Raw genomic sequence first — 23,238 nt, 5'->3', positions numbered from 1 at the left:
TGGATTTGCTTTATATAAGTCACTCAGATAAGTTTCCCAGTCCTGAGGTGAGACTGGGATAGCTTGAAGTTTCTTTTTTGTTCCGGTCATTTTAGCGATTAAAGACCAATATTTTCGCTGTTTATGTTGTTTAGCAGCTATTTGAAGGTCTACCCAGTTGTAGTCCTGCAGCATTTTTTTGTGCTTATATTTCTCTCTTCGTACTTGATTTTTTAGTTTATTAATTTCTGCCTTAGTTGTTATTGAGAAATTTGAGTATTGTGCTCTAATGAGTTTATTAAGCTTTTTTGAAGAAGATGAATTCCAGGTTTTGTTTTTATTGTTATTCTTGTTTTTTCCAGAAATGACCAGTTGTGACTTATTTACGAGAGCACACTTGAGATTATTAACTATATATTCGAAATTTGTTATTGGATCGTCTGAATATATATTAGTTAGAAGTTGAGTATGTTCAATCAGTGCGGTTATATTATCCAAGGTGGATGAATTCCAGAAAATCCGCCTCTGATTGGTATTGACTTCAATTGTGCTATTATGAAATATTATCTGACTTGTAGAGGAAGGGATGGCCGTCCAGAGGGTGGTTAGATGTAAAAATGCATGATCACTCTCATCTATGAAGTTGGTATGTAAATGCGTAACTGTCTCCAATAAATCCATTCCACAGATTATATAATCAATAGTTGAGAAAGTTCTGTTTCCCCGTCTAGTATAAGATGCCGGTATATCTCCTTCCACATTACCGTTCAGAATTGTCCCATTTAAACTTGGTAATAATGATAGTAGCAATCTACCTCTCTTGTCCGAATTATTGCCTTTAGGAAATTTTGGGATGGACATTTCCAATGATTCTTCTTTGTATAAGTTTACCCATTTTCCAATTTCAATGTTTGAGATTTTTCCGTTCAGATCTCCCATGATTAAATATGGCATGTAGGATCGATATTCTAATATATGGATGATTGCTTCCATGATGTCCTCGAATAGGGCATCTTGGTTAGTACCGGGTGGGGCATATATGTTAAAGAGCAGAATTGCCTTTTGAGGAGCTGTAATGTGTGTTTTCAGTGACACCTTGATACACTGAAAGCTTTTGAAATTAGTCTCGACGATTTCTTGAGTCCATAAGTATTCCTCTCTTAACAGGATTGCCAATCCACCCTTTGCATGGCCCCGATTGGATTCTTTTGCAGGGATGTCATAAACATAATAGCCTTTCTGGCAAAAGGTTTTTGTTGCCCAAGTTTCCTGTAGAACCAGGATATCAGGATGATTTTTAGTTGCTTCGATCATTTTATTAGTAGTTTTCCCGGCCATATTCCATGAAATGATCTCCAAGCCATTGCTAAACAGTATATTGTTGGTGGTTGATGATTTTTTACTGTTTAACGTCTCCGAAATCCAAGCCCAAGACTTTGTGGTTTTTTTACCCCGTTTTCTTCTAAGTCTTGGCTCCATACTACCCTTTCACCGTTATTCACTTGAATTTTTAAGGTGTCGTTTCCTAAACCATTTAATCCAGAATCTTCCAAATTGATAGTATTTTTATACTGATATTTGCTTTGTATGACAGAATTTAGTCTTGAAGGGCCATTATACCTTTTATTAGATTTGTTTTCCCTTGTTTCAGGTCTTTCAATAACATCATAGCCACATTTGTGTAATGTCTCCTTCTCTCTGAGAATAATCCCGGGAAGTACTGGTGACCAAAATGATACCAACGCTAGTTTGTTGTTTTCTTTTTTGGGAAAGATCACCAAGTCTATTTCATTACTTGTAAGAGGCTGTAAAGACAATATTTGTTGGAGAAGATTGATTATTCTTCCTCGATTTAGTGGCACATTGTCAATGGGGAAGAGTTCTTCAATTATTAGGTGTTTTGATGATGTTCCTTCCCCGCGTAAAGATATCTTATCATCATCTTCTCCTACTCCAATAATTCTCAGCCCTATTTTTGAAAGTAATGTGGCCGGGAGATATTCATCAGCTTTTGGATTCAAAGATTTTACGTTCGGTGTGGTTTTTCTGACTCTAGTTGCCTCTAATGTGGTAGTATTGGGAGTAGTAGTGACATTTTGACCCTCTCGGATTTTTAGAGGAGTGATTGGTTTTTGAAATTTAAGTTTACGCACTTTCTTATTATGAATTCTTCTTTGTGGCTTTCTTCTCCTTTTTTCCCCCCCTTCTTCCTGGGTTTCTTTTGTTTTAGAGATCTTCTCTCCTTGATCTGCATCAGGTACTTTTTTGATGATGGTTTCCTGATCATCTTTGTCGCACCCAGATTTATGTGGATCTATTTTTTTAATAGGGTTCGAAAAGATGGAGTACTGTTCGTGAGTATTTGATGGTTCTTCTCTGAAGAGTTTCTTCAGGGAATATATGGTAGAATCTTTGTAGTTTTTCCGAGTTTCCTTTATTTTTCTTTCTATTGTTACTACTTCTGTTGTTTGTGTACTAATATCACATTTTGCTGAAATCTGTGTATTTTTAGTGAAGTTTGTTATATGACTATTCTGATCTTGCATCATATCAGATGTTTGTTGTTTTTTCGTTGAATCAGCTGATTCTTTTTTTCTTTTTTCCTCTACTAGAAACTTGAGTATACCAATTTGTACATCAAGGGTTTGATCCGAGTTTGCTAGGATGTGACCTAAGAAAGTAAGGACTGATTCCAAAATTTCCTGTAGAGAAAAAAGAGCTTTTGACATAGTTGTTACAGGGTTTGTTGGGTGAGTATTAGGAAAAAAAGGGTCTGGAAAAGAATCCAATACTGGATCATGATCTAATAATTTTCCCGGAGAGCTACTGAATAACTTCTCAGGGCTTGACTGTAGATCTGATTTATTATTCACTGACTTCATGTTGTTATCATAGGGATCCTCAATGCAGTCTTGGCTACTTAATCGTTTTATTGGAGTCAAAGATGTTGAATGTGACACCGCGTGATCCAAGGTTTGTAGATCCTCTGATGATAAGATTATCTTTTGATTATCTTCGAGATCTAGATCACTTAAGTTTTGAGTGGAGTGATGGATCGAAGAAGAGAGCGGTTTTTCCTTCTTAGTTTCCAAAAGGTCAAGGATTTTTCCTTCTTCCAGGGCAAGAGTAGGTGATTGCTTTTTTGGTGATAAGGCAGAGAAATAATTACTTATTGCCGGGGTCCTAGTTATCCGGCCATGCTTTACTACTTTGTCCGAAGATTTCCTAACTGCTTCTTCAGTGCCCATTCGCTTCATAAATATTGTGCGGGATCTTAACTTTTTTAGTGCCATTGTACTTGCCTGGAATGGACCAGGTAGGTATGAGTTTAACTCCTTCTCCGGTGATTTTTTTGAGAGATTTTTCTGTTAGAGTTTGTTTAGAATCTTCTTGAGGTATGGGTATGGATTTCTCAGGAATCGATGACAGCTCCAGTCTCCTATACCCGTGTCTTAATCTCAGTGATTCGACTATAACTCTCCCCAACCTACCTTGCAAGTTGACTGCTTGACATCAAATTGCCCAGCACCAAGGATCAGAGATAGGAATGTAAATAAGGTGGCCCGTCCCGTCCTTGTACGTCCCCGGACGGCCACAGACGGTCCCGCCCTTGTCCCGGGCTTCTCCCGGCGCGCTCCCGCGCGCTCGGGAACGACTTCCTGGTTATAGCGGGAGCGGGCGGGAAGAGGACCAGCTGCGGCGAGTCAAGAGAAGCAACGCCCGCTGGTCCTCGCAGTCCCGCAAGGGTGAGTGGCGTCTCCTGCAGCTCCTCTCAACGGGGGTGTGTCCCAAGTGTCGATGGCCTCGAGCGGCTCCCGCGGAGCGGGGGCCGCGAGGAGTGGGGTAGTGAAAACAGGTAGGGTTTGGCAGCTCACGAAGCACAAAGCACAGCAGCCACGAAGCACCTAGACCCTCTCTCGACAGCAAGCGCCGAGGTCCCTGCCCGCAGTTCTTTTCTATCCAGGCGGGAGGGGGCGGGAAGAGGACCAGCTGCGGCGAGTCAAGAGAAGCAACGCCCGCTGGTCCTCGCAGTCCCGCAAGGGTGGGTGGCGTCTCCTGCAGCTCCTCTCAACGGGGGTGTGTCCCAAGTGTCGATGGCCTCGAGCGGCCCCCGCGGAGAGGGGGCCGCGAGGAGTGGGGTAGTGAAAACAGGTAGGGTTTGGCAGCTCACGAAGCACAAAGCACAGCAGCCACGAAGCACCTAGACCTTCTCTTGACAGCAAGCGCCGAGGTCCCTGCCCGCAGTTCTTTTCTATCCAGGCGGGAGGGGGCGGGAAGAGGACCAGCTGCGGCGAGTCAAGAGAAGCAACGCCCGCTGGTCCTCGCAGTCCCGCAAGGGTGGGTGGCGTCTCCTGCAGCTCCTCTCAACGGGGGTGTGTCCCAAGTGTCGATGGCCTCGAGCGGCTCCCGCGGAGCGGGGGCCACGAGGAGTGGGGTAGTGAAAACAGGTAGGGTTTGGCAGCTCACGAAGCACAAAGCACAGCAGTCACGAAGCACCTAGACCCTCTCTCGACAGCAAGCGCCGAGGTCCCTGCCCGCAGTTCTTTTCTATCCAGGCGGGAGGGGGCGGGAAGAGGACCAGCTGCGGCGAGTCAAGAGAAGCAACGCCCGCTGGTCCTCGCAGTCCCGCAAGGGTGGGTGGCGTCTCCTGCAGCTCCTCTCAACGGGGGTGTGTCCCAAGTGTCGATGGCCTCGAGCGGCTCCCGCGGAGCGGGGGCCGCGAGGAGTGGGGTAGTGAAAACAGGTAGGGTTTGGCAGCTCACGAAGCACAAAGCACAGCAGCCACGAAGCACCTAGACCCTCTCTCGACAGCAAGCGCCGAGGTCCCTGCCCGCAGTTCTTTTCTATCCAGGCGGGAGGGGGCGGGAAGAGGACCAGCTGCGGCGAGTCAAGAGAAGCAACGCCCGCTGGTCCTCGCAGTCCCGCAAGGGTGGGTGGCGTCTCCTGCAGCTCCTCTCAACGGGGGTGTGTCCCAAGTGTCGATGGCCTCGAGCGGCTCCCGCGGAGCGGGGGCCGCGAGGAGTGGGGTAGTGAAAACAGGTAGGGTTTGGCAGCTCACGAAGCACAAAGCACAGCAGCCACGAAGCACCTAGACCCTCTCTCGACAGCAAGCCGCCGCGAGGCAAATTTGAGGAAAATTTCAGGTAGATTCCTCAACCGGCACCAAAGTTATTCCCAATAGAATGTTGCGATTTCCCTATGGAAAACAATCCTAACTATAACTACCTACTGGCGATATATATATATATGAAAGAAAACAATCCTACTTCCAGGAAGAAGAGGCACGTACACGAGGCATGAATGGATCAGGCTTCTTTATTGTTATCCGGGTGTCCCACGACCCTGCAGAAAAAGAGAGACGCGTTTCGCCTGCGCAGCAGGCTTTATCAATCTCAATGGCGCCATGACATTGTTGATATATATAGCCCTCCTCCCATCTTCAGGCATACATAGACATAAAGGATAGACTGCAAGGTAGACATTATTGATAGAAGACAAACTAGCCTTCAACATATGCGTACCTTGCAAAGTGCAAGACAATTAAAGTTATAAATAACTGCATATTCCACTACAGACAAATAATGTCAAAAATAGTACATGAACTAATTAATGAAATATAAGCAGAGACGATTATACATAACAGTCTGTTTAGCCTGAAAGTCATGATAACATGCTGAGGTACTATCATAATAAAACAGCATGCTGGCGCCAAATGCTCTCCACGAGCGCTGCCTTCCTGATGATAAATCTACTGTGTATAAAGAGATTTAAAAACCTGCACAAATAGCAGGTTGTGCTGCCTGCATTAAAAATGCCTGCTTGCTCCCACTTCATTGTCACATGGTCCAATAATACAAAGTCTGTCCGTTGCAATTATAGGAGAAGACATGCCGAGTGACTGTTCATCAAGTAATGTATTTCAAATGTGCGCAAAAATACGCACTCTTGGTGAAGGCAATATGGAATAATAGCGCTGCCTTGGGGCTTTGAGTTGCACATGCTGTGCATATTTCCAACGGCGATATCAGCCTATGGGTGTTGGCTGTTACTCCGTATGGGACAACATCTCCCATAATCCCTCAGGCGGCTATACATATCAGAGTTTCATCAAACATCATTACGGAAGTTCAAATTGCCACAATTTCATAAAGTCGTTGCAGTTATTACCGGAAACATTGTCCCAAGCAACCAAAGTTATAGGGTATTAGTGCAGAAGGCGACGCAAATGTCTCAGTTGCCAGGCAGCACAACGTAACATGTTCATAGGCACATATACAGGGTAGTAGGAGACCGATGTGAATAAGTTCAGTATGCCCAACACACCTCACCGCTTAAGCGTCAGCTACCACAGTGCCCAGTCACCAAAGGTCGCCAGCATCCTAGGCAAGGCATTTCCTACTGTGGAAAGCAGACCACCGTGCTGGCAGTCGGCAAAGACCGCCCCGCTCCGCAGTCCGGGATCCCCACAGCTGCCATCCTTAGTCCTTTCTCTGGTGAGACTCTCTGGGGGCTCTACATCATAGCACTCCCATGCTGCTCCATATATAGCTTCATGAAACTTATTCTAAACTATCAATTAAATAAAGTGCAATCAAATCCAAGGATCAGATCTCAACAAACTGAATACCTGCACACTTTAAAGTAATGTTCTAGGAGAAGTGTCAATCGAACGTTGACTCTGCAAGTGAGCATTCTGCCATGACAAGGTGTGCTTGAAATGCAATGTTAGTTTAGCACCATGGGGTTTTGAGTCTAGTGTCACATAAGTTATGTGCTTGGTGAGCATTCATTTCCTTTCGATCTGACCATTATGCCATTGTTTTAGTGGGCAAATGATAGAGAGGGAGAGTCTGTTGATGGAAGATAGTGTAAGAAAACATATCAGGATCCATTGTGGCGCCTGGAAGAGGTTCAAGTAAGGAATTGAAGGCAGTGCATTTTTCAGGTGAATTTACACACTGATTTGAGATCATGATGGAGCTGGAGCCCCTTCCCTGAAAAAGAAGACAAGGGACAGGGGAAACTAGAGTTATCACAGGACCATACCTCCAAGACTTGCCAAATATTGTCTAATTTCCACCAACTTGAGGAGTAGCAGCAAAGGAAGAGAGAAAGGAATCAATTCTAAAAGTTGCAGCTGAATGGTTAGAACCAGTTCTAAGTGTGTGCCTGACCTGAAGACTACCAGAAGGGCTGCAGGTGGCCCCAGGGATTACACAAAATGCAATACCACTCAGACCGTATTTTGACTGGGGCAGAACAGGTACATTGAAGTAAAATGTATTGGGCACTACAAAGGCCTTTTGGCCTGACATTATGGTTCTGCTGTGGAACAATTCAGTTTGTTCCAGTGAATTTTATTTTACAAATGTGAACTTTTACTCACCATCATTTTCTGTGTCATTCAAACAGATGACAATGTCAGGAATAAGTCCCTTCTCTGATATAGCTATCCAATGTTCTGGCAGTTTCGGAAGATTATCCAATATCCATCCACCAATCGGTGAAGTGCCGATTAATCTTTCCTTATTTTCCTCATTGAACTGAAAATAGAAAAATAATACCAATGCTTTCATTACGTAGCTCGGATATAGGAATATGAATTAGGAGAAAATACCTTCGTGGTAATTACTGTGCTCAAAACTACCCTATGGATACTGTCCAAGAGCGCATCAACATTTCAAGATCCCACCAGCCCACATTGGATGCCAACATCCTTCTCAATGTTGCCAACACAGGCTTGAAATACATGCTGGACTCAATGCACTTTCTAAGCCATAACCATCGGCACTTTAGAACACCCAAGAACACTCAGAGAGCGAGGTACCAGTGATAGACAAGAAAAAATAACACTCTAATCCAACTCAAAGGACATCATTTTACGAAGCTAAAATAAGAAAATCACTCAAAGCTGCCAACCATTGTATCAGTTCTTACCAAGGCCCTTCAAGCTTGCATTCAAAAGACACCACATGTATTGCTTCCTCACCAAAAAAGATTACCTAATCAGATTCTACATAGACATCACAAAACCGAAAGCCACTCTTCCATCATTCACACAAGGCTTCACTCTCACATGGACAAATTCCTACCTCCTCGAGCGTGCTAAACTCACTTAACTTCCTCAACATACTCAAGGCCATGTCATATAGTGCCTCCCTCAGCCAATTAATCTTTCTGTCAAGAAGCAGTGTGGAGGTACTCGTTACTGCTTAAAGTGGTTCATGTACGGGGAAGCAGTACTTTAAACACACTCACACTGAGCACCAGAAAAGGCTGGTGGTCATTCCAGAATGCTGGTGCTGCTGACGCCTTTCACACTGTGTGCACAAGAAGGGTGGGCTGTGGCAGTACACTATCCATCAACTGCAATTCCCTGGGGCCACAAACTCTTTCAAGTCTAGATAGATGAAGATTTGACTGATTAATGTGACATTTTGCAAAGTGCGCAGCTATCAGAGATAAGAATGCCCTGGTACTAGCTGAATGCATGGCAAAAGTGTAGCGGAAGTTAGAAAGAAAATAGGAAGCTTTTAAGCATTTGCGAGAGAGTTAGGCTGTTGATGGAGCATAGAAAGGGCCGGAGAGTATTCCAAGATTTTGCACTAAGAACTGACAAATGCCGGCTGGGATAAATATTTTTGCAAAATCTGGGAATTTTAAAAAAATTGGCCAGAACTAGAGAAGAGCATTCTTGATGGAGAATATGATCAAAAAGTGAAGACACCTGGTAAGAAGAAGAGGTCATTATTTCTTGGTGGCACAGAAAGTTTAGAAAGTGCACATTTTGCGGATGGGTAGCCAGGGGAGGATAATTAAATGATTGGATATTACAGAATATATGTTAAGTCCAAGGATTAGGTGGGCAGTGGCATTTTGAATGTGCTGCAGTCTGGAGCTGGAATAAGCAGGAAGCCCAAGAAACAAAATGCAAATATTTGTACAGAAATCTCACAAAGGATAAAATAGGTGTTAATGAGTTTGTCAATGTGTGTGATAAGTGAAAGCTGGGCGTCAAAATTACTCTTAAGTTGCAGACTGTAGTAGGGGGTGATGGAGCAGGGTCTGTTGGTCATCTGGAAAAGATGTAGATAAAGGTTAACAAATTTTGTTTTAACGGTTTTAAGGTGTGCAGTGCTGGTTCTTATTCATTTGGTGACTGCTCTGAAGCAGTCTTTGAAAAGGACTAAGAGAAGCTGAAAGTCACTGTCTATGTGCGAAATAATTGGCTTATCATCAACATAAGCATAGAAGCATAACTGAAAAGAGAGAATGAGGAAAACAAGAGATATTAAAGGCAATAGGGCTGATGGAGGAGAGTTGTGAACCACACACGGAACCGGTTTAAATTAGGTTCGAAAAGGGGAAATGGTAACAACCTGGGAGAAATCAGCTAAGAATGAAGAAAGCCAATTCAACATGAGATCTTTTATGTCTATATTTTTGTGATGGCAAATAAGTGTGATAAGGGATCTCATGCGAAATGCCACAGTGAGGTCTAATCGTATAAGAGTGGCCAAGCCACCTGAGTCCAGCAGTTGTCATCAGAAGTATAGACAATTACTATTTCCATGCTGTAGAAGGGGCAAAAACTGAATGAGAAGGGGCTAACATGTTACTGGATACAACATATTGGGTGAGTCGCTACTTGCCAATGGACTCAGTTACTTTTGCTGTGAAAGGGAAGAGAGAAATGGGTCTTTAGATGGCAGACACGTTAGGGCTAGCAGGTTGCTTTTTGAGTAAAGGAATGACAGGTGAGTTTTCCATTCTTTTGGGCTTGGCCAGTGGCCGATTACTTATTATGTAAGGTTGTGTAAGCAGGATATAATGATGAGGGAATACTTATGATGAGATCGATAGGGAAATGGGTCCAACTGGGAAACAGAAGAAATGGATCTGATTGTGTTAGGATTGTGTTACGAGTTTGTTTGTATTTTTCAATTTTATAGGGTGTATTTTCTGAGAGCTTTTTTCTGCAACATGTTGGCTTTTCCTTCTCTTATGTACCTCTGACATTTTCTGTTGGTTTCTTTGTGCCTTGCTAGGTGTCTTTTCACCTTCCTCTCAGTGAACCTGGAGGACAGTGGTGAGACTTCTGAGGGAGGTCACCCTTATCCCTTTCTAGAGAAGAAGAAGAATGAAAAGGAAGTTTGACCTGCCGTTAAAAGAAACTTCAGATCGTCACTTGACAAGGCTAATAAATAGAGATTTCCCAAGACTACTTTAAAGAGACATTATGTACAAAGAAAGCCTTCCTATCCTGAGGAAGAAACTTATAGATCTAAACATGTCCTTATTTGTAGGGGGGATTTGAACTTACTTACCAACTGCACACTCTGCACTTTCGTTGACTCACCTGTTAGAGCGAGTGTTTTTGGTGGTCGACATTTTGGGTGCAGGTCTAGTCTTTTTTTCATTCAAACTATAAAGAGTAATGCTGGCACGACCACGCAGTTGATGTGTGCAATAGGCACGTGGGCTGACACTTCGTCAGGCCCTGATTTAACCCCTTCGACGCTCATGACGAGCTGGGCTCGTCATGCAGTAGCCTCCTGCTACGCTGATGACGAGCCCAGCGCGTCATGTAAAGTGGTATCTGTAGAATCCCAGCACAGGAGAAAAATCCCCATAGCATTCAAGGTGTTAAGAGTAGCCTTTAGGAAAGATCTCAAGACATGGCTATTCGGACAGTAAGCTTGCTACCCTCTCCTGCTCTGTGCCTTTTGGTCTATAGCGCCGGGACACTCTTCTTGATTAGCTGTGCGCTTTACAAAACCCAATTTAACATAACATAACAATGGGCGCAGCAATGGCGCGCCTAAGGCACGCCAAGGGCATTCCTGGCTGCACCCGTCTGCGGCTGGAATGCGATGTGCGCCAGGATGCCTGGTCGTTTTTCAAATCTAAGGTACACGAGGGACTTATTACTATAACTTTGTACTGTGGATAGGCCTAAATGCTGTAACACTTTTGATTTTAAAGTGAGCTCGTCACAATATCACTCCTCTACTGTTTTCGTGTCAGATTTTATTACCTTTTCAACAAGTAATTCTCCCTCACCCTCCTCTCCTAAGGTTGTGGAGCCAAGGCAAACTTCATTCACTCTAATGTGTTATTTTAATCACTAGGTTATTAATTAAAATAAAGTTTGAATCTGTTGATTTTGTCAATCTCCATGGTTGAGACATAGTATTTGTATCAGAGACATGGGCTGACACTTCGTCAGGCCCTGATTTAAGAGTAGCAATACCTGATGGATATGACATTTATAGAATTGACAAACAACGTAGACGGGGGGGTTGGGGGAATTAGAGTTGCCTTTCACAACCACCTTAAGGCTACATTCCAACTTGCGTCTCAGTTGGCTGGTGAAACGCCCATGTTCATATTCAAATTTAACAACACTATTACATTCAATGGTATTTTGGTGTATCGCCCTCTGGGCCAAAAGAGAGGTTTATTAGCTCCTTGAAGACATTCATTGGATCCTGCATGGAATTTTCCAATTTCACTATTTTAGGAGATTTACATTTTTGCTTCGAGCTTGTGGATAATAATGACACTGACCATTTAGCTAACTGTCTTTGCCGCTTTGATCCTACTCAGATCGTTATTCTTCCCACTCATCCAGCCTATAACACTTTAGATGGAGTATTCACTAATAATTTGGACCTCAGATTTGATAAAGTTTTACCACTAACATGGTGTGACCATAATGCTGTTTTTTTATCAAAATTGTGGTTCCCACAAAAAAAATCCTGCAAATCTAGTTCTTCTATATTTAAGTTTCACCTATGGACGAAAATTGATGTCAGAACTTAATAGCATTCTTAGAAGCTCTAATCCTATGTCTGACAGCAATATAGAATGCGCTGTCACTAACTTCACCAATTGGATTGATTCTGCTGTCACCTTGCTGGCTCCTGAAAAAACAATGACAAATCACAAGAGGAAACTCTCAGCCCCCTGGCATTCATCAGATCTAAAAAAACTGAAATTTAAATGCAGGGCTCAAAAATATAGGTGGAGGAAAAAATACTGACCTGAAGAAAGAAACAAATATACATCCCTTAGTAAGGACTATACAGCCTTAATTGTTTCTGAAAGAATCTATTCATCCAAAGATTTTACTAAAGAATTATTTAAGACACTTATAACTCGGTCCAACTTTAATTAAGGCAACGCTTTCATTTCAGATCAAACTTTGTGTAATAAGCTTACGGACTAATTTCAGTCTAAGGTTAATATAATTTTTTAATGAATTTACCTCAAACAAGGAAGGTGCTTCCATGAAAGTCCAGGTCCCTCGTCCTGCAGTTTTACACATTTTGATGCTGAGTAATAATTTGTTTAGGAATATTTTTACACATTTCACCCCTCTTTTTTGGAAGAAAGAGTAGTGAATTTGATTGAAAGAATTAAATCTGGCTCCCCATTTGACCCTTGCACTCCTCATGTTTTACAGACCATGTCTTCAGAGGTCTCGGTCTATCTTACTCAGCCTGCTGAATAACATTCTAATCTCAGGAAACTTTCAAGAAGCCAGCAAAAGGCCTCGGTGCTTCCTATTTTAAAAAACCCTTCTTTTGATCCTGCTGATATGAAGAGGTTTTGGCCTATTTCCAACCTTTCACTTCCTGCCAAGATTCTGGAGAGGCTATGAATGAGGACATTATGTCCTACGGGACGTTAACCATTTCCTGGATTCATCACAACATGGGTTTAGACTGCATCATTGTACGAAATCTGCCTTAGTTATTGCTACTGAATAAATTAGGTTGGTCGACAGATGAAGCAGGACTGCACTGGTTCTCTTTGATCTCTCGTCCGCATTTGATACGGTTGATCATGTCTTGCTTATCAACCGGCTTGAGAGAATCGGCTTTCAAGGCGCAGCCCTTACCATCCTCTGATTCTTTCTATCTGCTAGAGAGCAAGTGGTTACTTTCATAGAGTTGGTTTTGGTCCATTCTTTTCAACATCTGTCACTCCTCTAGCCAAACTTATTTGAACTAATGTTTTTTCTGTTGTGTCATATGCCGAGAACACTCAAATTGTAGTGTCAGTGTCATCCAAAGTTGATGAGGTGGGCAACAAATTCAACAACTGCATGAGGCAAATTGAAACATGGATGCAGTAGAATTGTGTGAAACGGAAGTGCGATAAAACCAAAGTTCTCCTTTTCGGAAATGATACCGCCTTTTGGAATACCTCTTGGTGGCCTCCCTGCCCCGGCTCCAAGCTGGCTGTATGAACAATGCAGTAGTGACAACTCCTTTGTGTGAAGGCAGGGCACAGCCTAATCAGTTGCAAGTGAGACAGGGCCTAGTTCTACTCACCCCTCCTGCCAGTAGTGGCCCACGCAACCACACCTAATCCCTCTATTGTGTGGTTGTCTGGGAGGAATAAAGAAAGTTCATCTGCCAACTAAACCCAGTCATGTGACCCAGACCCAAGCTGCAAGGACCAAGTAGGGCAAGAAGAACAAGTTACTTACCTTCTGTAATACTTTTTCTGGTGGATACTGCTTCTGTCTGTAAATTGGCAACATTGTTTATGCTACCGCTGTGTCACAAACGTGATGCAACGACGTTGCAAAAGTGTCCTAAGGGGCTTGTATATCTGTCTCGGAGTCTTAAACGTAAGAAACCTTAAAGAGCCACTAGGCAAAGGTTCAAAGGGTGAACCCATCAAAAACAGATACTAGATTCAAATCCCACTGTTTGCAAAATAAAGGGAGTGGGAGGAAACCTATTAGTGAGACCCTTAATGAACCTCATAACTATGGGAGATTTAAACAACAAGGGTTGATCTGGTAAATAGAGAAAAGCCGACAAGGCAGATAAGCAGCCCTTATTAGCTACTGCACAAACCTGTTGCGTCAAAGAAAGAAAAACTGAGTACATCAGATAAATGGGCGTTTAAACGTTCAATAGATTTCTCTCCACACCATTTCACAAATCTAGCCCACTTTCCAAAATAAACAGATTAGGTGGAGTGTCTTCTGGCTGCTAAAATAATGCCCACCACATCCGGTGGGAGAGAGAACAAACTCAGGTTGCCCAGTTCAATCTCCAGGCATGAAGGTATAGGCTCTGGAGGTGGGGAGGTCTATAACCTGCGATTGCGAGATGAGGTCTGCCCTGAGAGTGAGACGGAGTGGAAGGTGTAATGAGAGGTAAAGGAGGTCTGTATACCACACACTTCATGGCCAATCAGGGGCGCTCAATATGGGGCCAATCCGGGCGATCAATATGACTTGGGCCCGGTTTTAGCGAATCTAACTCAGAACTCAAGGACTCAAGGGTATGCGGGGAAACGCGTAAAGAAGTTGCGAGCCAATCTAACTGAAACGCGCCCCCCAACGCTCCCCACGTCAGATACTGGATACTGCAAAGTGATGAGCAGTTTACGTTCTCGTGTGTAGCAAACAGGTCCAAATGAGGGAACCCTCACAGCCTGAAACTGTGAAGAACAACCTCCATATATAGACGCCACTCGTGATCGGCCGAATATTGACGACTGAGACTGTCAGCACGCACATTCAGCTCCCTGGCTAGATGATTTGCGAATACGCAAATCAGATTGTCCTGAACCCAGGGTCAGAGTTGTAGAGCCTCCTTTTAGAGAAGATACCGCCCTACTCCTCCCTGTTTGTTGACGTACCACATTGTGGTAGTGTTGTATGTCAAAACCCTGAACCAGGAGCCAACTGAGAGCCAAACGTATCACCCGCAATTCCAAAAGATTGATGTGAAACAATCTTTCCTCAGAAGACCAAAGACCCTTGACCTCCACATCCCCCAGATGAGCTCCCCACCCTAGAGTGGAAGCATCCATTATCACTGTGACCACCGGAGAAAGAGGGTCTCTTCCCTTGAGACAGGTTGCTTTGAACACCCCACCATTGCAAATCTGCTGCAGTGTCTCTGGAGATTTAGACCAATACCTTGAGATCTCTGTGGTGTTGAAACCTCTGCCCTTGGAGGCACCACTGGATGGCCCTCATATACCAGAGTGCATGGTTGACCAACAGTATGCAAGAAGCAAACAGACCGAGTAGGCGCAAGACCTTCAGGACTAAAGCAGCTGCTACATTCTGAAAAAGTGGAATCATAGCCTGGATGTCTTGAATCTTCTGTGGAGGCGGAAAGGCATCACTCACGGTAGTGTCCAGAACTGCCCCTATTAACAGGTTGCGCTGAGAGGGCACCAGGTGAGATGTGGGTATGTTTATCAAAAACCCCAAGCTAAACAACAGCTGTATTGTTACCTGCAAATCTTTGGAGACTTTGCTTTGAGCAGACAGCCATCCAGATAGGGAAAAACAGGAATCTCCAACCTTCTAAGATGTCCTGCCACCACCACCATCATCTTTGTGAAGACTCAAAGTGCGGAAGTAAGAACAAAGGGGAAGACTGCAAACTGATAATGTGGAGACCCCAGTGTGAACCGGAGATACTTCTGATGCAACTTCAAGATGGAAATGTGCAAATATAGATCGTGCAAACCAATCGACACCATCCAGTATTCCTTTTTCAGCGAGAGAAGAACCTGTGCCAGGGTCAACATTTTTAACTTTTCCTGTTTGAAGTAAAAAGTCAAAACCCTGAGGTCGAGAATCAGCCACAAACGACCATCCTTTTTGGGAATCAGGATGTAACAGGAGATGTACCCCTGACCCCTTTCCTGCTCTGGAACAATCTTGTTTGCACCCTTTTGAAGTAATAACGGTACTTCCTGTTGAAGAAGCAGGAGATGCTCTTCCGAGCAAAGGCCCTGAAGGGAAGGGAAAGGAGGGGGAAACTCCTGGAAGGGAAGGGCATACCCATTTTCTATAATGTTTAAAACCCAGAGGTCTGAATTAACAGACGTCCAAAGAGGTAGGAAATAGGCCACCTACCACCAAGCTTTCCAGTAAAGGGTGCGCAGACAGAAAAGCTGGATCCCCAGGAGCCACCTTGTACCTCCTAGCCACTGTCCTGGAAACCAAAGGGGAGGATATTGGCTTTTGCCAAACATCCAAAATAGGCTCTGTTAAGGTCTCATTGAAGGGCTGCAATGGTTATGAAGCAGAAGTAGATGAAGGGAGCACCTCTGTAAGAATACATGATTTCAGTTCAGCTGTAGGCAGAGATAATACCAAAAGGTCAGCAGATTTTCTAATCACTGTATGATAAGAAGTCACTTCAGGAGGTGGTAAGCCCTTAGGTGATTCCCATTCAGGGGAGGTATCGAGGCCACTTGCCTCTGAAAACTTTCAAATCGAGGGTTCAAGTTTCCCTTCTTCTGCCCCTTCCTACTCCTCAAGATATTTCTCATCCTCAGATAGCCTCTGAGCCTCTCTCCGAGATCTTATCTTTGGAACCAGTGTCGGTGGCGCCAGACGCAGTGTCTGTGATTTACCGGTGTCGTAGGAGGATTTAAGGGAACAGGGTTCGAAACCGGTTGAGGACGTACCAGTGCCGGTTCAGATTCAGAAAGCTCCGGAGCAGAACCATCCAATGGAGCATGACCCTTCAGAAAATGTGACGGCGTTAGCAGCCTCGGCGCCGGTAGAGACCAACTCCCTGGCGTCATAGGCATGAAAGGCAGACAGGGTGTCTGTGGGAAATGAGGGGGACACCCTCTTATAGAGTAAGCTAGAGGACCCATGAGGCCGGCAGGTGCACCAGATGGATTACCAAACATGGCATTTAAGAAATGCGAAGGATCTGATTCCGGAGTCGGGAGCACAGGATAAGGAGCCGGAACAAAGGGCTCTGGATCCATTCATGGAGGCAACAAATTTGGCTCTGGTTGTGTAGTCAGTGCTCTTGGTAGGGGAGATGGAGTCAGAGATTTAGGCGCAGAAGGAGTAGAAACATTCTTTGCAGTTGGAGGAGTAACAGCCCTCGGTGCCGGAGACAAAGAATGGAAAAGGAGTTGGAGAAATCTCATCCTTACGAAAGTGCCTTGGACTCAGAGACACCGACTTCAGAGTCGCATCCTTAGAAGACCGAGGCAGAGAACCATGATGCTGCTTCTTCTCATGCTTCTTGGAGGATCTCAAAGTATGGAACGTCGGCGTTCTGCCGGGTCCGAGATCTCCTGTGACCCCTCATCTGCCGCTTGGTCATGGCCATGAATAACTTGGCCTCCCTCTCCTTCAAGGCCTTTGAATTCATTTGCTTACATGAAGTGCAGGTCCTGACGTCATGATCCAAGGACAGACACCACGAACAATCTTCATGAGGTACAGTGATGGACATCTTACCTACGCATTTTCTGCAGGGTTTGAATCCCGACTTCCTAGGAGTAGTCATCTTCAGCTGGCTTCAACGTCACAATAACAGTATCTAACAAGACTCCCAGAAATGGAGAGCCTGGGAAAAAACCATCACACGTCAACAGTGCAGAAAAAAGGAAACTGATGTGAGCACGCTGATGAAGTCTTCTTATGGCCCGATGCCGTCACGCGGAGTTAGATGTGAGAGAGCTGAGGAGAAAAGTTTCTGTGGAATGCTGCACATTGGGGTAATTCAAAAGGTAAGGAATCGATAAGCAGATGTATCCATCAGAAAATGAAGACTTTCTGAATGAGGCATTTTTAAAATTGTAACTGAAATTTGCCCTTAGCATTAAAAAGGGTTTTAAATGATAATTTCTCAGACATCAATCATGAGACGTTTACCTGTGCCCAATCAAAAGTTAGCACTTGAAATGTAATAAGGCAATGTAATGTTATCCTATGGGACAGATAGGCCTCACAATAGTAAAAAACAAATTTAGGAGTTTTTACTACCATGACATGCAAAACTTAAAAGTACATGTCGAACCTTTTAATTACCATGCCTCTGGCCCTACCAGTTACCAAGCGCCTACCACAGGGGTGACGTATATGCAATAAAATGGGAGTTTAAGGCTTGGCAAAGGGGGTATATTGATAAGTCAAACTGGCAGTTTAAAAGTACATTCAGGTTGCAATGGCAGGACTAGGACATGTTTCAGGGCATACTTAAGTGGGGGTCGGAATAAGTGCTTCCGGGCCCGCTAGTAGAATTTAATTTACAGGGTCTGGGTATATGACATACCACGGTACTAGGGACTAATAAGTCAAATAAACATGCCAATCAGTTTTAACCCAATTGTACCATGTCTTAGGGTATGAGTACACATGCACTTTAGCATTGGCTAGCAGTGGTAAAGTGCACTGAGTTCTAAGGCTAACAAAAACAAATCTCAACAAAAATTGGAGTGTAAATGCAAAACGTTTGGGGGAAGACCACCCTAAGGCTGACAGGTCCAACACCTATACAAAAAGAAATAGGTGATAGGTGATAACCTAGTGCAATCTTCACACATTCCAACTCCAACTATTTACCCAGCAATCCAGCAACCCACTGAATGCTATATATCTACCCTTACCATGGCTGACCCATATTTCTCTTCTATCTGTTCTGGCAAAGCAATCTAATCATCAATTATCATCATCATCATCATCATATTAACTTTATTTCGGTTTGTTTATGAACCATAAAAGTACATCAAAAATAGAAAAATACATTTACAGCAATAGACTAATACACAGTTACATCTCATTTTAGATATTTGCAGTAAATCAGTTAGCATGTGGTTTATAGGGTGACGATAAAAACACTAAGGCAATAAAATACATGGATTAAAAGTTTAAAACACGGTAGAAGACTAGTTATTACTGAGACAAAACTGTCTACCTACATTAAGGTAGGTTGCTACTACCGAATCAATCGCCGTCTAATTAACCACATTGAAAACAAAAATTTAGCAATAGCAGTAACTATTAGTGCATTAGTATCAGTTTTTAAAATTCTAAAATACTCTATATAGTTCCTGACTCCTAGGTTCACACATAGCTGTATGATCCATTTTTTTCTGCTAACAGAATAAGCAGGACAAAACAAGATCACATGAATTAGGGATTCATTTGGATCATTACAACCTGGACAAGGACGAACTAAACCCATTTTCCATTTATCGGTGTAAGAGTGGAGGGGTAGTGTACCATATCTGAACTGTAAATACAGTTTTTTTGCTAAGACAGGTTCTATAGTGTCTAATTCCTTCTCAAAACTGTAGACATTCTTGGAATCCAGAAAGCTGTCAGTGAGGCTAGAAGGCCTGGCTGATCGAAGGACCTCTTCTAAGTTGTAATATTTTATAGACTCAGCCAGGGTTCTCTTTGAGATGGATTTGCATGTGTCCTCCGGATTAGACCAGAGATTCTCCATGCCGATCCTAGACGCCTGCCCCCTTATAAAGGATAGCCACTTTATCCTCCCTGCACCCGGGCGTGCCATCACAATCTTCAGTTCTTCTCTATAGCACTCAAGCTCCGGGGCCTCAGATTTATATCCAACCTTAGTGGAACTAGAGGAGTGTTTTTTGGTAAGGAGAGCAGCTGTCTAATAAATTTATTCTCTGTTATGCTAATCTCACTCGCTGGACAATAGCCCCAGAGTTCCGCCCCGTAAAGGGTGGATGATCTGGTTTGAACCTTATATATTTCCAGCGGTACACTGACTACTTTATGGACACAAGATTTCTGCACTTTAAGAATCCCCCCCGTAGACTGAGAAAGGGTTAGATTAGCCTTAGTCATTTGAGTATCCCAACTCATTTTATCATTTAAGGTCAGACCTAAATAAGTGAAATTATTTACCCTTTCCAGGGCTCGTCCATCCATTGACGGACGTGGACAATTAGTTGCACTGACATTGAACACCATGTACTTTGTTTTATCTATATTAATCACCAAATTCCTGTTCCTACAGAATTTGGTGAATTGGTCTAACACCCGCTGCATCCCCATAGATGTTTTTGAGAGCAGCAGGGTGTCATCCGCAAACATAAGTGCAGGAAATTTACCGCCAGCTAAGTTAGGGGCGTCAATGTTATGTACACTAATTAGGTCATCGACAAGGCCATTTAAAAAAAGGGAAAATAACGTAGGGGCATGTACGCATCCCTGCCTAACTCCCTTCTCAATAGGAAAATCTCTTGTCAGCTGGCCATATTTGCCATAACGTACCTTTGCATAGGTTCCTTCATGGAGTCTTTTAAATTGGTGGCATAAGTAGGGTGGAATCCCCATTGTTGTTAATATACTCCAGAGTTGGTTCCTGTCCACCATGTCAAATGCGGATTTGAGGTCCACATATGTCAGGTAGAGGCTACCCCCTTCCAAGACCACATGCTTCCAGTAGAGTACCTGGAGCCGTAGTAGTTGGTCGATGGTAGATGTTTTAGCACGGAACCCTGCTTGCAGGTGGGAGAGGATGTTATTCTCACTAATCCAATCTTGCAAGCGTTGCAAAAGCAGTTTGGCATAGATTTTTTGAGTAACGTCAATAAGACTGATTGGCCTATAATTTGACGGGGCCAACGGAGATCCCTTTTTATAAATCGGAATGATTTCGGCCCCCAGCCAGGTGCTTGGAACCTCTTGACCGTCAAGAATAGCATTAAATATAACGGTCAAGTAGGGGACCCAGATCTTTGGCTCATCTCTGAAAAGATCACCGGGGATCTTGTCCAACCCTGGGGCCTTGTTACATTTTAATGCTTGAACTGCAAGTGTAACTTCCGACATGGTGAAGGGGGGAGGAAGGCATCCAGGGGCCAATCTCAAAGACATGGTTAGTAACGCTTTAAGCTGGGAAGCAGGGCTAGAGTAAAGATCACCAAAGTATGCACACCAGGCTTCCTCGGCGATGTTGGGATCGATCTTTGCCTTACCTTCTGGCTTCCCAGTATGGACCAGGTTCCAAAAGGTTCGGGCATCTTTCGCTATTAATGCCTGTTTGATGGCCTGCCATTTCTCTGTTTCCCATTCGGATTTTGCATGGGAGAGGAGATTCTTATAGGCATTCCTTGCGGCCATAATGGTTGCTCTGTGGCCTAATTTGATGGCAGAAATTAGAGTGGTCTTCGCCTTCCTACAAGACTGATTATACCAGAGATTTGTGACACGTGCCTGTCGGTTAGTCTGTTTTGCCGGTTTAAAAAAACTAACCGCTAGGGCCAGCATTAGTTCTTTATGTATGCTTAAAAATTTAGCGTCTTTATCAAGATTATGGGCATTTTCATGCAATGTATTTAGACGCTCAAACTGGGGAATAACACTTTTATACAATAATGCCAAATTATCTGGCGACGACTTAATAGAGGCCCATCGGATTCTTTTACCACCCTGTAAGATCCTAATGTTACTGGAGACCATATCATCCTCTTGGTACTCCCCGTCGGGAAGTGGCAATTCCATCAATTATATAATGTCGCCAAGAACATCCTCGTCATAATTTTCACAGTGCAATTCGAAATATTCATATGCAGACCACTGTTTGACAAACAAGGCTATCTATCTATCTATTTCCCTAAGTATTAGGATCCTGCTTAAATACCACAGATTTACATAGGATCTGCATACTGGTCTGTTCATCTGATAATTAATCATAAGACACCATGCTATGAGTTGCTAAACGTTGTACAGTTGCTCACCCAGAATTATGATCATAGCAATATACCCTGTTTCTGGTGATTTTCCTTGTTTTTACCTTCTGTTGTTTGATATTCCCATATTACATGGTATTATATCTTAATTGGCAGATACGGGGTTGCCTCCTATTGCATTAATGCAATAAACTCTTAAAATGAAAAAAAAGTCAGTCACAATAATATGAAAGTGTTATCAGCTTGGCTTTGTTTCAGGTATGTACGCAGTGGTACTGCAAACTGCAACCTATGCTGTTATGCTGTGCGAACAACTTTGATTTGGGTAAAAAGTAAATATCGCATTATATTTCTAGTAGTATACCTGGAAAACCATTTTAACCCATGACTGGAGCAGTTGTCAACAATTCTTCTTGAAATTCTTAAAAGCCATAAATCTACACCTGTGAACAGGAGCATCTGTACATCTGTAGAAAGTAATGTTCATGACGCAGGCACTAAAAGTCAAAGGTTGAACCCGCTTCTAAGGATCAGTAAGACTGTAAACGTAAGCCACTTAGACCAAGCAACAGTAAGGAACACATGTGGTTTGAAAATTGTCTTCATATTTAAAAATGGCAGTATAAAAGAATGAGTCTTTACCTCCTTGATGGCTTTTTCAAGCACTTCAGCACATTCTTCTGGAGATAAGCTAACTGGAATCTGCATTGTGAGTTTAATTGCTTCCTCCACCATTGCCTGGACCTCTGGATGATCAGCTGTTACCTCCATTTCTGTTGACTGTGTCACAGTTGGTTCCTCTGTTCCTGGTATGAAAATATAGGCGCAATTCATGATCCTCATTTCTTTCTTTTGCCTATATGATCACCACGCAAAGTCAATTTACAAATAGACATTCTAAACGTGGGGATTTATGTATTGAATGTATGTATTTTGCAAAACGCTATGTCTACCTTGAGGCAACTTGGTGATATAGATATTGTACACTAAGGGACTATTTTACAAAACAATTTACGTCTGTAAACCTATGTTTAAAGACTTAAATGGCCCCATTTATGCTTGTCAGATATCCACAAAAGGATACATGGCAGGAGAAAATGTTTTACAATTGCGAAATTGTACACCATGATTGCATACAATTACACAGTAGTGAAACTAACACAAGGGATGGGGATAGGGCTAATCACTGCATGACTGACTTTTCCCTTTCTGGAAAATTATCCAACCAAGGACAACAGAGCATCCACTGCTTGGTGGGGGAGGGAAGAGGGCTTTGGGAAGGTGGTTCCTCCATGGAGAAAAATCCCTGTGGAGGAATAAAATGAAAAGTAAAACAAATTGCACTTCCGCAATTCAAAGTTATGCTGTGCGTGCAGCTCTGATGTGAGTAAATAGAAAATATCACATGATAATTACCCTAGTATACCTGGAAAGTCATACCTGGTGTAGTTTCCAATCATACTATTCAAGAATGTTTAGGAATTTTCAAAACGTATGAACCTACAACTGTGCACAGGAGCTTGAGGACATCTGTAATAATGTTTGTGACTCAGGCACTACATATCAAAAGTTGAACCTACACCTAATGATCAGTAAGATTACTGGATTTCTAAAGTTTAGTAGATTTGTTTTCTAACATGTTTATATCAACATTTCAATCCCTATAAAACTGTTGTGGAGTCTTTAATCCGGACCATACCGATAGCTACCATTCATCATAAGCCAAGGGCACAAGGACTAATCTCTTGGCACCTACAATCCACCAACTTACTTCGATGACCATTC

The 23,238-nt window shown here is 43.2% G+C and overlaps 1 protein-coding gene across 5 annotated transcripts in view; it reads right to left on the bottom strand.

Moving 5' to 3' along the window:
- AK9 (adenylate kinase 9) overlaps positions 1–23,238 on the bottom strand; it is a 1,611,121-nt gene that overhangs the window by 1,151,077 nt on the left and 436,806 nt on the right. For all 5 annotated transcript variants that reach the window (XM_078648533.1, XM_078648534.1, XM_078648537.1 and 2 more), the window contains exons 18-19: positions 22,096–22,259; positions 7,367–7,523 (exon numbers count right to left, since the gene is read on the bottom strand). In XM_078648533.1, the coding sequence (XP_078504659.1) occupies positions 7,367–7,523; positions 22,096–22,259 (321 nt within the window). The remainder of the gene's footprint in view (positions 1–7,366; positions 7,524–22,095; positions 22,260–23,238) is intronic.

Source organism: Lissotriton helveticus, chromosome 6 (genome assembly GCF_964261635.1).
Source record: "Lissotriton helveticus chromosome 6, aLisHel1.1, whole genome shotgun sequence".
NCBI classification, from domain to species: domain Eukaryota; kingdom Metazoa; phylum Chordata; class Amphibia; order Caudata; family Salamandridae; genus Lissotriton; species Lissotriton helveticus.
This window is presented reverse-complemented; position numbering and strand designations above follow the sequence as displayed.